Raw genomic sequence first — 14,668 nt, forward strand, 5'->3', positions numbered from 1 at the left:
AGTAGAAGCTGGATGAAAACCATTTGAAAGAAATGTTTTCCTGTGAATAATTGGAAGGAAAAAAATGTTCTGACAACAGACTTGAAACATATGCAATGTTTAGAAATCCATAAATATTTAATTTGAGAAAGTTAAACATTTAACTACTGTGTGTGTAATTTTACAGTTTAAAAATCGAATAATCTTTTTTTTCTCATTTGCCTTTTCTGTAAGAAAGAGAATTCTAAACGACTTGAGGAACAAGTAAAGCGGTTACAACGAGAGCAGGAAGAAGCCAAAGTGGAGAAAGCAGACATAATTAATGGTCTGACAAAAAGTTTAGAGGCAAGCCAGCAGCTGTGCAGGGATTACTGCAAACAGGTTGGAGGAGAAATTCTAATTCACTATTCTAATCTGCTGTACGCACTGTTGTGGAAATTTATTTAAATTACCATTAGGTAGTGCAGAAGAGATTCCCCGGGATGTTTCCAGAAATGGAGGGCTATATTAATAAAGGAGAGATTGGATAGGCTGGGTTTATTCTCATTGGAACGTAGAGGAGGCTTAAGGGTGACCCAGAGGTTTACAAAATCATGAGGGGCATAGATGGGATATATAGCCAGAATCTTTCTTCTAGGGAAGGGGCTCTAAAACTAGAGGGCATGGGTATAAGATGAGAGAAGAGAAATTTGAAGGATGTCTGAAGGGGTAAGTTTTTCCACACACAGGGTGGTGATTACCTGGAATGAGTTGCCAGAGGAGGTAGTGAAGGCAGATACTATCACAACATTTAAAAGGCATTTGAACAGGTACTTGGCTAGGAAAGGAGTAGACGGATGTAGGCAAATGGGATTAGCATAGAAAGGCATCATGGTCGGCATGGACGAGGACTGGGCGCGTGGGCCCATTTTTGTGCTGTACAGTTCTATGATTCTAATTACTAGCTGGCATTTATAGTGATGATCTCTTATTTGAGGAAAAATAAATATTGAACATGAAAAAGCATTTATGTTTCCAGTTAGCAAATTGATTTGCATATGCTTGAAATAACTCCTCGGTACGTATGTGATTTCTGTGACTTTAATAATAAAAACCATACTCCATGTTCTTGATTCTGGATTCCATTGAATCTGACTTAGGACTATATTCTCAATTTTAATTATGCATGGTTTTTGAAATACACTGATGAACTTAAAAAAAATCTGCAGCATCAAAACTGTCATACAACATGGAAACAGGCCCTTCAGCCCAGCTCGTCCACGTCAACTGTATCACCCAGTGAACTAGTCCCTTCTGCTTGCATTTGGCCTATAGCTCTCCATACCCCTCCTATTCATGTTCTTATCTGGATGGCTTTTAAATGTTGCTAATGTGCCTGCCTCAGTTACTATTTCTGGCAGCTCATGTAAAGAATTTTTTTCTTCATTTCTGTCAAGCAGAATTTTTTGCTTTTTTTAAACCTGTAATAGACCGCATTTCCCAGTCAGCATTTCCTGCGGAGATAACTATCATTGGTTGATTGTTGCAATTTCATATCATCTGCAGATATGGTATGGAGTTTGGATATTGAAACTTTGCAAAGCTCATATTTAGCAGGTGCTGAGTCACAGAAATCACATTCCTACCCAGTAATTATTTCAAGCAGATGCAAATCAAAACCTCGTTTGAAAACGTGATGGACATTTTATACAAGTGATAGAGTAATTTGTGTTTTAATACAAAATTTGTGGGTAATTAACAATACTGTGGGTGTTTCAGGTTCAATGCAGGAGATCACTCAACTTCGGATCCAACTTCAGCAAGTCCAGTCTACCAGGAATAATCAGTGACAACATGAATAAAGCTTTACAGGTCATCATGTAGTCATTATTTCTACTTAATGTAGTAATTGTCCAAATCTCATTTTTTAAAATTGCTAACACATCTGGGTAAGGGTGCAAATTTGATTTTCTGCATATTTGTAAGTACAGCTGAAATAAAATTTCAAGAGATGGAGTGGAACAAACTGCAAGAATTGATAAAGGAATAAAGCAAACAAGGATAAATGACTCCTCCAAGGCTGTTGTACTTTATTTCTTTAGACCTGAGAATTGAGGAAGTATTTGCACTCTATTTTACTATGAACATATGGTAGAACCACATATGGTAGAATCTTGTTTGATCTGTTTGTGGTCATTGAATTCTCAGCATGAAATTTCTGCTGTCCTGTTTACGTTGCTCCAGGTTATTTTTCCGAAACACGACAGAAGTAGTTATTTGCTTTGCTTTGGAGCGACATACTTCCATTCATCTCTAAATTGGTCTCATCACAAATCCTGTGTAAATTAAAGCTAAGCAGGCTTACTTGTTTATTTTTAGGAAGAACTGACTGACTTGAAAGAACAGATTACTCTGTATGAATCTGCTGCTAAGGTCAATGCCATCATTAAAGAAGTACCAGAAGAAGCAGAAGTTCCATTATCAGATTCATACATGGGCCTCTGCATTAAGAATGAGAACCTGAAATTGCCCAGGTTACAAAGGTAGAAATTGAAATGTTTTTCATGATTGGACTTGCAAAGTTTTAATTGCAGCCTTTTATTGTGCATTATTTTGTATTTCTTGTTTCACAGCAATTTTGCAAAATCCTCTTTATCTTTTGAAAACTTATCATTCTGCTATGGCCTATTGGGATATTTATATTATTAATTTATATTTTAATTATGTTTACATTGATTTTCATCATGTTAATTGCACTTGCGTGCATTCAATATTTAAGTTGGTTTATTCAATCAACATTTGAAGTTTCAGCTTTTGATTTAAAGTTATCTGTTATTTCTATACTCTGAATGAAGTATCGTGAGTAATACCTTTCTTTTCCCTTATTTGCAATAAATAGAGAATAAGGACTAGAAGTTGGGGACAAATATGTGATCAACTGAGATCCAGAGATTATTTAATGGGTATATTTTGAGTTAGTGAGGGCCACTGTCAAGAAATCGCAAATACTAAAATTTTCCAGCGTTCTTTATATACCAAGAAACTGTTTTCAGAGGCTGAAGAGGCAATAATTGCACTGCACCGTTATATAGGGATTGACCAAGAACTAGAGGCAATGCAAGAAAAAGCATTTTTAGCAATGAATAATTTGTTAGGATTAGGGAAGCTTTGGGAGTTTGATGCAGATTGAATAAAATCTTTGTTTCTTTCTGTGCATATTGTTCAGTAATTCTATGATATACTTGATAGTATTTCTCTTTCCCACTTTCTACCAGTTCAAGTTTATTGTGTCAGGGAGATTCAGATAAGACCTTGTGCAAGGATGATGTAATACGAGAACTGAAGACTGAACTGGAAAGATCACTAAGCAACATCAGAGCAAAGCGCCATCAAGTGGCTCAACTTCAGAATGAAATGAAAGAAAGTCAAAGATGTATAGCTGATCTGAAGGGAATGTTACAAAATGCTGAAAAGTTGGCGAGAAATCATGAGGTCAGTTGAATTTATCTTAAATAGGGAATACTGAAAATAAATGCCTTCATGTTTTAGTTGCTCATGTGAACAGATTTTGAAAGGTTTTGTTGGATTCCATGCTTAGCACTGTATGGCCATACATTGCTACTGGAAGCCAAATGACAAAGCAAACTTGTTATGCATTTAGGGACCTGAGTCCTTGTGATTATTTGAATTACTAATATTCAGCAATCTTGAGTAGCAGGGTTTCCTTATATATTTAAATTTTCCTCCCTACATAATTGTGATGATTATATGAAGAAAACATGTTGGCTTCAGTTCATTGGCGGTCTAACTCGGCAATAGAAGAATACACAACAGATGCTGTAAATATGAAATAAAAACCAAAAGGCTGTGGAGGGAAAAGCAGTTAACGTTTCAGATTCCTTAGCCACAGGTGAAGTTCTGGAAGACTGGAGGGTGCTTAATGTTGTATCCTATTGTCTAATAGGAAGGATTGCAAAGACAAGCCAGGAAACTACAGGCTGGTGAGCCTGACCTCACTAAGTCACTGGATGGGATTCTGAAGGACAGGATCATCCAGCATTTGGACAGATGAGGTCTAATTAGGGATTATCAGCTCAGCCTTATGTGTGGGAAATCGTGTCTGACAAAAATCTGCTAGTTTTTCCAAGAGGTAACCAAGAAGATAGATGAGGACAGGGCAATGAATGTTATCTATGTGAACTTTAGCAAGGCCCTTGATGAGGTCCCGCATGGTAGGCTAGTCTGGAAGGTTAGGTTTCATGGGATCTGGGGGAGCGGGCTAACTGGATTCATAATTGGCTTGATGGTAGAAAGCAGAGAGTGATGATGAAAGGTTGTTTCTCAGACTGCAGGCCTGTGACTTGTGGTGTGGACCTTTGTTGTTCATCATTTATACAAAATGATTTGGATGAGAATGTACAAGGCTTGATTACTAATTTGGCAGATGATACTGATGTAGGTGGGATCATACACAGTAAAGATATTTGTTAAAACTTACAGGGGTGGTGCGGTGGGGTCTTGATCAGCTAGGTAAGTGGGCCAAGGATTGACAAATGGCTTTCAATTCAGAAGTGCGAGGTGTTGCATTTTGGTAAGTCAAACCAGGGTAGGACTTGTAGAGTTGTACGATTATGGGGCCCTGGGGAATATTGTGGATGGAGGGACCTAGGAGTACAAGTACATAGTTCACTGAAAGTGGCGTCACGGGTTGACAGTGGCGAAGAAGGTGTTTGGCACACTGGCCTTCGTCAGCCAGGGCATTGAGGACAGGAGACTGCAGATGCTGGAATCTGGAGCAACACACAAGATGCTGGAGGAACTCAACAAGTCAGGCAGCATCTGTGGAGAGAAATGGACAGTTGATGTCTTGGATCGAGACTCTTCATCTGGATTGAAAGATGGAGGGGAGATGGCCATAAAAAGGTGGAGGGAAGGGGTGGAGCAAGAGTTTGCTAGCAATAGATGGATCCAGGTGAGGAGGGGTAATAGGCAAATGGAGGAGGGGAGAGTGGAAATAGCACCAGAAGCTGGGAGCTGAGAGGTGGAGGTGACAAAGAGCTAAAGGTGATGGATTCTGATAGAGGAAGGTGGGGAGGGCAGATGGGAACAGTGGTGGAGGGGAACCAGTGAAACTGCTTACCTCCAACTTTTTATAATGACAATCTCCCTTCTGTTTCAGTCCAGATGAAGGGTCTCTGCCTGAAATGTTGACTGCCCATTTCCCTCGATAGGTGCTGCCTGACCCATTCAGTTCCTCCAGCATCTTGTGTATTGCATTGAGTCTTAGAGTTGGGAAGTTATGTTGCAGTTGGAGTATTGTATACAGTTTTGGTTACCCTGTTATGGGAAAGATGTTATTAAGCTGGAAAGAGTGCAAAGAAGATCTGTGAGAATGTTGCCAGGACTTGAGGGCCTGAGTTACAGGGAGAGGTTGGGCAGGCTAGGACTTTGTTCCTTGGAATATAGGAGACTGAGGGGTGACCTTAGAAAGGTGTATAAAATCATGTGGGCATAGATAGGGTGAATGCACACAGTCTTTTTCCCAGGGAAAGGGAACCAAAAACTGGAGGGCATAGGTTTAAGGTGAGAACGGAATGATTTAAAAGGGACCTGAGGGGCAAATTCTTCATGCAGAGGGTGGTGCGTACATAGAATGATCTGCCAGAGAAAATATTTAAGGCAGGAACACTAATAACATTTAAATGACATTTGGATAATAGACAATAGAGAATAGGAGCAGAAGTAGACCATTCGGCCCTTCGAGTCTGCACCGCCATTTTGAGATCATGGCTGATCCTCAACAATCAATATCCTGTTCCTGCCTTGTCCCCATATCCCTTGATTCCCCTATCTATAAGAAACCTATCTAGCTCCTTCTTGAAAGTGCCCAGAGAATTGGCCTCCGCTGCCCTCTGAGGCAGTGCATTCCACAAATTCACAACCCTCTGGGAGAAGAAGTTTTTCCTCCCCTCTGTCCTAAATGGCCTAGCCCTTATTCTTAAATCATGCCCCCCTGGTCCTGGACTTCCCCAACATCTGGAACATATTTCCTGTCTCTATCCTGTCCAATCCCTTAATAATCCTGTATGTTTCAATCAGATCCCCTCTCAATCTTCTCAATTCCAGCATGTACAATCCCAGTCTCTCCAACCTCTCAGCATAAGACAGTCCCGACATCCCCGGAATTAACCTCGTAAACCTACGCTGCACGCCCTCTATAGCCAGGATATCCTTCCTTAACCCTGGAGACCAAAACTGTACACAATACTCCAGGAGTGGTCTCACCAGGGCCCTGTACAAATGCAAAAGAATCTCTTTGCTTTTGTACTCAATTCCTCTTGTAATACAGGCCAACATTCCATTAGCCTTCATCACTGCCTGCTGCACTTGCTCATTCACTTTCAGTGACTGATGAACAAGGACTCCTAGATCCCTTTGTATTTCCCCCTTACCTAACTCCACACCATTCAGATAATAATCCGCCTTCCTGTTCCTGCTCCCAAAGTGGATAACCTCACACTTATCCACATTAAACTTCATCTGCCAAGTATCTGCCCACTTACCCAACCTATCCAAATCACCTTGAATTCTCCTAACTTCCTCTTCACATGTCGCACTGCCACCCAACTTTGTATCATCAGCAAACTTGCTAATGTTATTCACAATGCCTTCATCTAAATCATCAACATAGATCGTAAACAAGTACCTGGATAGAAGGTTATGGGCCAGACATGGGCACCTTGGTTGGCATGGACAATTTGGGCTGAAGGGCCTACTTCCCTGCTATATTACTATATGACTGACTGTATTTCTGCAATGTTACCATTCTTTGTCTTCAAAATTCTTCCAAAGTTTTTGGAATTTCTGCTGGATCTCTCCATAAATTCCATTTTCTTACAGAAGTCTGTTGCCCATCCATTTGTCTTATAACTTTGTTCGCCTTTACTGCTCTATTCCCCAGTTCATTAAATTTTAATATACTTTACCTCAGATTCTTTCAACTTCTTGCCCCACACCATCAGTACAATTACCTGGAGTCCTGTTTTCTAACCACAGTTTACTCTTCTGTGTGCTCCTTATTGGAGGCACTATGGCTCAACTTTTAATGTCTCCATCTTTTTCAATTACGTTGCCTGCCATCTCTCTATACATGTTTTATTTATCCTTCCCAAATGGTTTGGCATCCTTTCAACTTGATTAAATTTGGTTGTGAAGTGCCTCAGAATGCTTCTGTTTTTGCACTAAAGACATCTTGATAAGTTCTAGATAAAGTATCTTTGTGGAAACCTAGACTGTGGCTGTATTTACTTGAGTTGTATACTTAGAGAAATGACTCCTTGTGTTTGCATTTATTTATTCTTATTTTTCTCCTGTTTTCCATATTCTTGAGAATCTGGAAATATGAAATAAGAACAAAATGTGCTGGAAGCACTCAGCATGTCCAGCAGCACAAAGGGCCCTGACCTGGGGGAATGTTACCTTACCTGCTAAGTGTTTCCTACACTTTCTGTTGTTACTAGAGAAGCTGGACTTCCTTTCTATAAATTTCAATTCAACTGTGTGCCGTACAATAGGAAGGATGTTACTAAGTTATAGATAGTGCAGAAGAGATTCACAAGGATGTTGCTGGGACTGGAAGGCTTGAATTATAAGGAGAGACTGGATCGGCTGGGACTGTTTTCCCTGGAGCAAAGGAGGCTGAGGGGTGACCTTACAGAGGTTAGTAAAATCATGAGGGGCATAAATAAGGTGAATGGTCACAGTCTGTCTTCCAGGGTGGAGGAGTCTGAAATTTGAGGGCATAGGTATCAGGTGAGAGGGGAAAGATTTAACGAAAACAGTCCCAGCCTATCCAGTCTCTTCTTATAACTCAAGCCTTCCAGTCCTGAGAAGCAAGGTTTTCCACACAGGGGGAGGTGGGTGTATAGAATGAGCTGCCAGAGGAAGCTGTAGAGGTGGGTGCAATTACAACATTTTAAGAAATTTTGGGCAGATTCGTGGATAGGAAAGAGTTAGAAAGATATAGGCCAAATGCAGGAAAATGGGACTAGCTCAAGAAGACACATTCCTATTTCCATACTGAGACCTTGTGTTCTAGATTTATTGTTTTGGTTATCTTTATTAATCAGACATTCACCTCAACTCTCTTTCTTATATTTACTCAGCTGGTTACTGAAAGTTTCTTTGTAGATGTAACTTCATTGTAGATTTCATTCCAGTGAAATATTAATGTTTTTTATCAGTAAGTTTTTTCACATCATAATAGTGTGCTCACCAAATCGGCTAATAGTGGAATGATTCAAAGCAACATAACTGAATTTGATTGTCTGCATCAGGTAAGAGCCATTTCTTTAGAAAAGCAGCTGGAAACAATAGGATCTGCTCCAGAAAAGGCCCTTCGAGACGAAGTTGAGCAGCTACGGTGTGAGACTCGGGCTCTACGTATAGAAATTGAGGTGAAATTCGAACCTTTGCTCAAAATGGAAATCGTGTGTGTGTTCTGTGCAAGTGTGCGGTGTGTGTGAGAGACTGCGGTAGGCGTGTGTGAGTGCAGTGTGTGTGCGCAGCCCGATGAGTGCACGTCTCAATTTGATGCCTATTTTTAAACCAGTCTGGTTTCTTGTTCAGGGTAAGCAACAAGAAATTGAAAAGCTAACCAGTAGCGAAAAACAGTTTAAAGAAGCAAACCAAGAATTGTACAATGAAATGCGCCAGATGATCCAGGATTTTGAACAGGATAAGCAAGAGGCAATTGACAGGTACAGGGTGAAGCACTTAATGTGCTGAAGTGAACAGTGATATATAAGAAAATAAACATTTTTGCTTGCCTGCTGTGGCCCCGTGGCTGCAATTAAAATCACACAGCTCCAGTTACTGTAAGTGTTCTGCAATGTACAAGGATCTGCAAGTGGCAGGAAAGGCTTAATCAATTCATCTTTAGGTCCTGTCCACAGATTTCCTTGAAAATCAGGGACATTTGGAATTAGTTGAAAAATTATTGAAATACATTTTTTTTAAGTTTGAAAAACATTTTAAAAAAATGTTAACTTATTTAAGAAAACAAATCACTGCTAATAAAGTAAAATGTAAATATACTGCAATATAAAGAAAAAAAACTTTCCTAAACTTGTCTTTCCAGTGAGAGTGGGCAACGACATTCAACTGATGCACAAGCAATCACTGGTGTGAACCTGAGGGGCCAGTTGCAAAACTAACCTGGCTCATAGCTCAACAAGTTATGGAATCATAAAGATTATAAATGCTGATGTAAGCAGAAACTGAATGAGGAGTCACTTGCAGATGCATTCTCTAATACATTCCTGTCAAACTGCAGGCTAGGTGTCAGTATGTTCCATTCTGTTGTCCATTAGTGTGTTGGATTGATCAAGGAGATTAAAATGCATAAGATTTGCAGAGACTTGGTAGTTTGAATTCAGAATTGGCTTGCCCATGGAAGACAGATGGTAGTGGTGGATGGCTGTTATTCTGGCTGTGACCAGTGGTGTTCTGCAGGGATCTGTACTGGACCTCTGTCGTTTTATAAAATATCATCATGTACTTACCTAGGTGGCTTTTAAACAATGTGCCCATTTCAACCACTATTTCTGGCAGCACATTCCAAATACGCACCACCTGTGTGAAGAAGCTGCCCCTGATGTCCCTTTTAAATCTCTCACCTCTGATCTTAAACCTGTGACTCTTGTTTTTAGCATCCCCTCCCTGGGAAAAAGACTATGTGCTTTCACCCTTTCTATGCCCCTCATACCTCTATCTGGTCACCCCTCCAGCATCTGCAGTCTTTCTTGTGGCCCCTATGTTTCGGGGAATAAAGTCCTAGTCTACGCAACCTCTCCTTGTAGTTCAGGAAGTGTCCCCAAGTCCAGGCAACGTCCTGGTAAATCCTTTCTGCACTCTTTCCAGTTTAATAACATCTTTACTATAACAGGGTGAATAAAAACATAATACTTCAAGTGCGGCCTCACCAGCATCTTATATAACTGCAATATAACTTCCCAAATCGTATACTCGGTGCCCTGACTGATGAAGGTCAGTGTGCCAAATACTGTCTTTACCATCCTACTTACCCGTGATGCCGCTTTCAGCGAACTCTGCATTTACACTCCTAGGTCCCTCTGTTCCATGACACTCCCCAGGGCCCTACCATTCACTGTATAAGTCCTACCCTGATTTAATCTCCCAAAATGCAGTACTTCACATTTATCTGGATGGAAAGCCATTTGCCAATCCTCAGCCCACATACCTAGCTAATCAAGACCCCCCTGTAATTTTTCAATAACCTTTTACACTATCTACAACGCCACCTATTTTAGTATCATTCACAAACTTAGTTGTACCTTCTACGTTCACATCCAAATCATTTATTTAAGTTGCAAACAACAAAGGTCCCAACACCAACCCCTGTCGCACACAGGTCTCCAATCTGAGAAACAACCCTCGACCATCACCCTCTGCTTTCTAGCACTGAGCCAATTATGTATCCAATCTGCTATCTCCCCTGGATCCCATGCAATCTAACCTTCCAGATTAGCCTGCCATGAGGGACATTGTCAAAGGCCTCGCTAAAGTCCATATAGACGATATCCACTGCCCTACCCTCATCTTCCCTATTGGTTACCATCTCGCAGATCTCCAAGAGATGTGTCATACACGACTTCCCACACACAGTCGTGTTGACTATCCTGAATCAGACCCTGTCTCTCCAAATGTTGGTAGATCCTGTCCCTCAAAATCCCCTCTAGCAGTTTAGCCCCCACTGATGTCAGGCTCAATAGCCTGTAGGTTCTTGGCTTGTTTTTGCCACCCTTTTTGAACATTAGCCTCTCTCGAACCCTCCAGAACCTCGCCTTTGGCCAGAGATGAAGCAAAAATCTCTGCAAGGGCCTCGCAATTTCTTCTCGAGCCTCCCACAAGGTCCGAGAATGCACCAAGTCAGACCCTGGGGAATTATCCACCTTAATGCCTCTTCCCTGCTGATTTGTACCTGATCCAAAACATCACCATTCATTTCCCCCATTTCCTTAGTATTCCACAGTAAAAACTAAAGAGAAATATTCATTAAAAATCTCACCCATTTCCTTTGGTTCCACACACGGATGGCCTTGCTGATCTTTAAGGGGACCTATTCTCTCCCTAGCCATCTTTTTACCTTTAATATACCAATAGAATCTCTTGGGATTTTGCCTCGCCTTTCCTGCCAGATCCTTCTCACGTCCTCTTTTGTTTTTAAACCTCCTAACTTCTCTCAAGTGCACTCCTGCACTTGTAGTCACCAATAGATTCACACATTCACAATTGCTTATGCACAGTGTATGCCTCCCTCTTTTTCTTAACCAGAGCCTCAATATCCCTCATCAACCAGGGTTACCGAAACCTGCCAGCCTTGCCCTTCACCCCAACAGGAATATTCAGGCCCTGAACTCTTGACATCACACTTTTAAAGGCCTCCCACTTGGCAGACACTCCTTTCCCTGCAAACAATCTCACCCACCAACCTCTGCAAGATCCCACCTAATGGCTCCAAAATTTGCTCTGCCCCATTTCAGGACCCTGACCTGTGAACCGGTTGTATCCTTCTCCATAGCTATTTTAAAACTAATAGAATTTTGGTCACTGGACCCAAAGTGCTCGCCGACAGACACTTCCGCCACCTGACCTACCTCATTCCCCAGGAGGAGGTGCAGTGTTGCACCCTCTCTTGTAGTTCCCTCTATATATTGATAAAGGAAGCTTTCTTGTACACATTTCACAAATTCCACTCCATCCAAGCCTTTTACACGATGGTTGGCTCAGTCAATATTAGGGAAGTTAAAATCTCCCACTAATACTGCCCTATCATGTTGACAACCAGCTGCAGTCTCTCTATGTATCTGCTCCTCTAATTCCCGCTGACTATTGGAGGGCCTAAAATACAATCCTATCAGAGTGACCATCCCCTTCTTGTTTCTGAGTTGTACTGATATGGCCTCACTTGATGATCCCCCAAAGAATATCCCCTCTAATGACTGTTATGTACTCTTTCATCAAGAAGGCAACTCTTCCTGCACCTCTGTCACATCTGTATCATCTATATCCCGGAACATTGAGCTGCCAGTCCTACCCTTCCCTCAGTTCACCGCTCCCTGAAAGTGGCCATGCAAGTAGATAGGGTGGTAAATAAGGCATATGGCATTCTTAGAACATAGAACATAGAAAAACTATAGCACATTTCAGGCCTTTCAGCTCACAAAGCTGTGCCAAACATGTCCCTACCCTAGAAATTACTAGGCTTACCCATAGCCCTCTATTTTTCTCAGCTCCATGTACCTATCCAACAGTCTCTCAAAAGACCCTATCGTATCCGCCTCCACCACTGTTGCCGGCAGCCCATTCCACGCACTCACCACTCTCTGAGTAAAAAAAACTTACCCCTGACATCTCCTCTATACCTACTCCCCACCACCTTAAACCTATGTCCTCTTGTGGCCACCATTTCAGCCCTGGGGAAAAGCCTCTGACTATCTACCCAATCAATACCTCTCATCATCTTATATACCTCTATCAGATCCCCCCTCATCCTCCGTCGCTCCAAGGAAAAAAGGCTGTGTTCCCTCAATCTGCTTTCATAAGGCATGCTCCATATTCCAGGCAGCATCCTTGTAAATCTCCTCTGCACCCTTTCTATGGCTTCCACATCCTTCCTATAGTGGGGTGACCAGAACTGAGCACAGTACTCCAAGTGGGGTCTGACCAGGGACCTATATAGCTGCAACAATACTTCTCAGCTCCTAAATTCAATTCCCCGATTGATGAAGGACAATACACCATATGCCTTCTTAACCACAGAGTCAACCTGCGCAGCCACTTTGAGCGTCCTATGGACATTGACCCCAAGATCCCTCTGATCCTCCACACTGCCAAGAGTCCTACCATTAATACTATATTCTGCCATCATATTTGACCTACCAGAATGAACCACTTCACACTTATCTGGGTTGAACTGCATCTGCCACTTCTCAGCCCAACTTTGCATCCTATCTATGTCCCGCTGTAACCTCTGACAGCCCTCCAAACTATCCACAACACCCCCAACCTTTGTGTCATCTGCAAACTTACTAACACACCCCTCCACTTCCTCATCCAGGTCGTTTATAAAAATCACAAAGAGCAAGGGTCCCAGTACAGATCCCTGAGGTACACCATTGGTCACCAATCTACATGCAGAATACGACCCTTCAACAACCACCCTTTGCCTTCTGTGGGCCAGCCAGTTCTGGATCCACACTGCAATGTCCCCTTGGATCCCATGCCTCCTTACTTTCTCAATAAGCCTTGTGTGGGGTACCTTATCAAATGCTTTGCTGAAATCCATATACACTACATCTACTACTCTCCCTTCATCGATGTCTTTAGTCACATCCTCAAAAAATTCAATCAGGCTCGTAAGGCAGGACCTGCCCTTGACAAAGCCATGCTGACTATTCCTAATCATATTATACCTCTCCAAATGTTCATAAATCTTCTCCATTAGCTTACCAACCACTGAGGTAAGACTCACTGGTCTATAATTCCCTGGGCTATCCCTACTCCCTTTCTTGAATAAGGGAACAACATCCGCAACCCTCCAATCTTCCGGAACCTCTCCTGTCTCCATCGATGATGCAAAGATCATCGTCAGAGGCTCTGCAATCTCTTCCCTCGCCTCCCACAGCAACCTGGGGTACATCTCATCCGGTCTCGGCGACTTATCCAACTTGATGCTTTCCAAAAGTTTCAGCACCTCCTCTTTCCTAATATCTACATGCTCAAGCTTTTCAGCCCACTGCAAGTCCCCACTATAATCCCCCACTACAATCCCCCAGATCTTTTTCCGTAGCGAATACTGACGTAACGTATTCATTAAGTACCTCCGCTATTTCTTCCAGATCCATACACACGTTCCCACTGCTGCACTTGACAGGCCCTATTCTTTTGCATCTTATCCTCTTGCTCTTCACATACTTGTAGAATGCCTTGGGGTCTTCCTTAATCCTGCCCGCCAAGGCCTTCTCATGCCCCCTTCTGGCTCTCCTAATCTCCTTCTTAAGCTCCTTCCTATTACCCTAATACTCTTCCAGATCTCTAACATTACCTAGTTCTCTGTACCTTTTGTAAGCTTTTCTTTTCCTTTTGACTAGATTTATTATAGCCTTTGTACACCACGGTTCCTGTATCCTCTCGTGACTCCCCTGTCATTGGAACATGCCTATGCAGAACTCCACACAAATATCCCCTGAATATTTGCCATATTTCAGCCGTACTTTTCCCTGAGAACATCTGTTCCCAATCTAATCTTCCAATTTCCTGCCTGAGAGCCTCATAATTCCCTTTACTCCAAGTAAATGCCTTTCTAGTCTGTCTGTTCCCATCTCTCTCCAGTGCTATCACCAAAATGTTCACCCACTGAGAGATCTGACACCTGACCAGGTTCATTTCCCAATACCAAATCAAGCACAACCTCTCCTCTTGTAGGCCTATCTACATATTGTGTCAAGAATCCTTCCTGAACACACCTAACAAACTCCACCCCATCTAAACCCCTCACTGTCTGGAGATTCCAATCGATGTTTGGGAAACTAATATCCCCCATCACAACAACTCTGTTATTCTCACACCTTTTTAAGATCTGCTTCCCTATCTGCTCCTCAATATCCCTGTTACTATTGGGCGGCCT

At 42.0% G+C, this 14,668-nt stretch overlaps 1 protein-coding gene across 1 annotated transcript in view; it reads left to right on the top strand.

The window, feature by feature from the left end:
- Nucleotides 1-14,668, top strand: part of cep152 (centrosomal protein 152) — a 106,018-nt gene that overhangs the window by 55,659 nt on the left and 35,691 nt on the right. The window contains exons 10-15 of the mRNA XM_052040432.1: nt 214-360; nt 1,738-1,830; nt 2,338-2,501; nt 3,234-3,450; nt 8,295-8,414; nt 8,587-8,717. Of these exons, the coding sequence (XP_051896392.1) occupies nt 214-360; nt 1,738-1,830; nt 2,338-2,501; nt 3,234-3,450; nt 8,295-8,414; nt 8,587-8,717 (872 nt within the window). The remainder of the gene's footprint in view (nt 1-213; nt 361-1,737; nt 1,831-2,337; nt 2,502-3,233; nt 3,451-8,294; nt 8,415-8,586; nt 8,718-14,668) is intronic.

This window comes from Pristis pectinata, chromosome 28 (genome assembly GCF_009764475.1).
Source record: "Pristis pectinata isolate sPriPec2 chromosome 28, sPriPec2.1.pri, whole genome shotgun sequence".
Classification (NCBI taxonomy): domain Eukaryota; kingdom Metazoa; phylum Chordata; class Chondrichthyes; order Rhinopristiformes; family Pristidae; genus Pristis; species Pristis pectinata.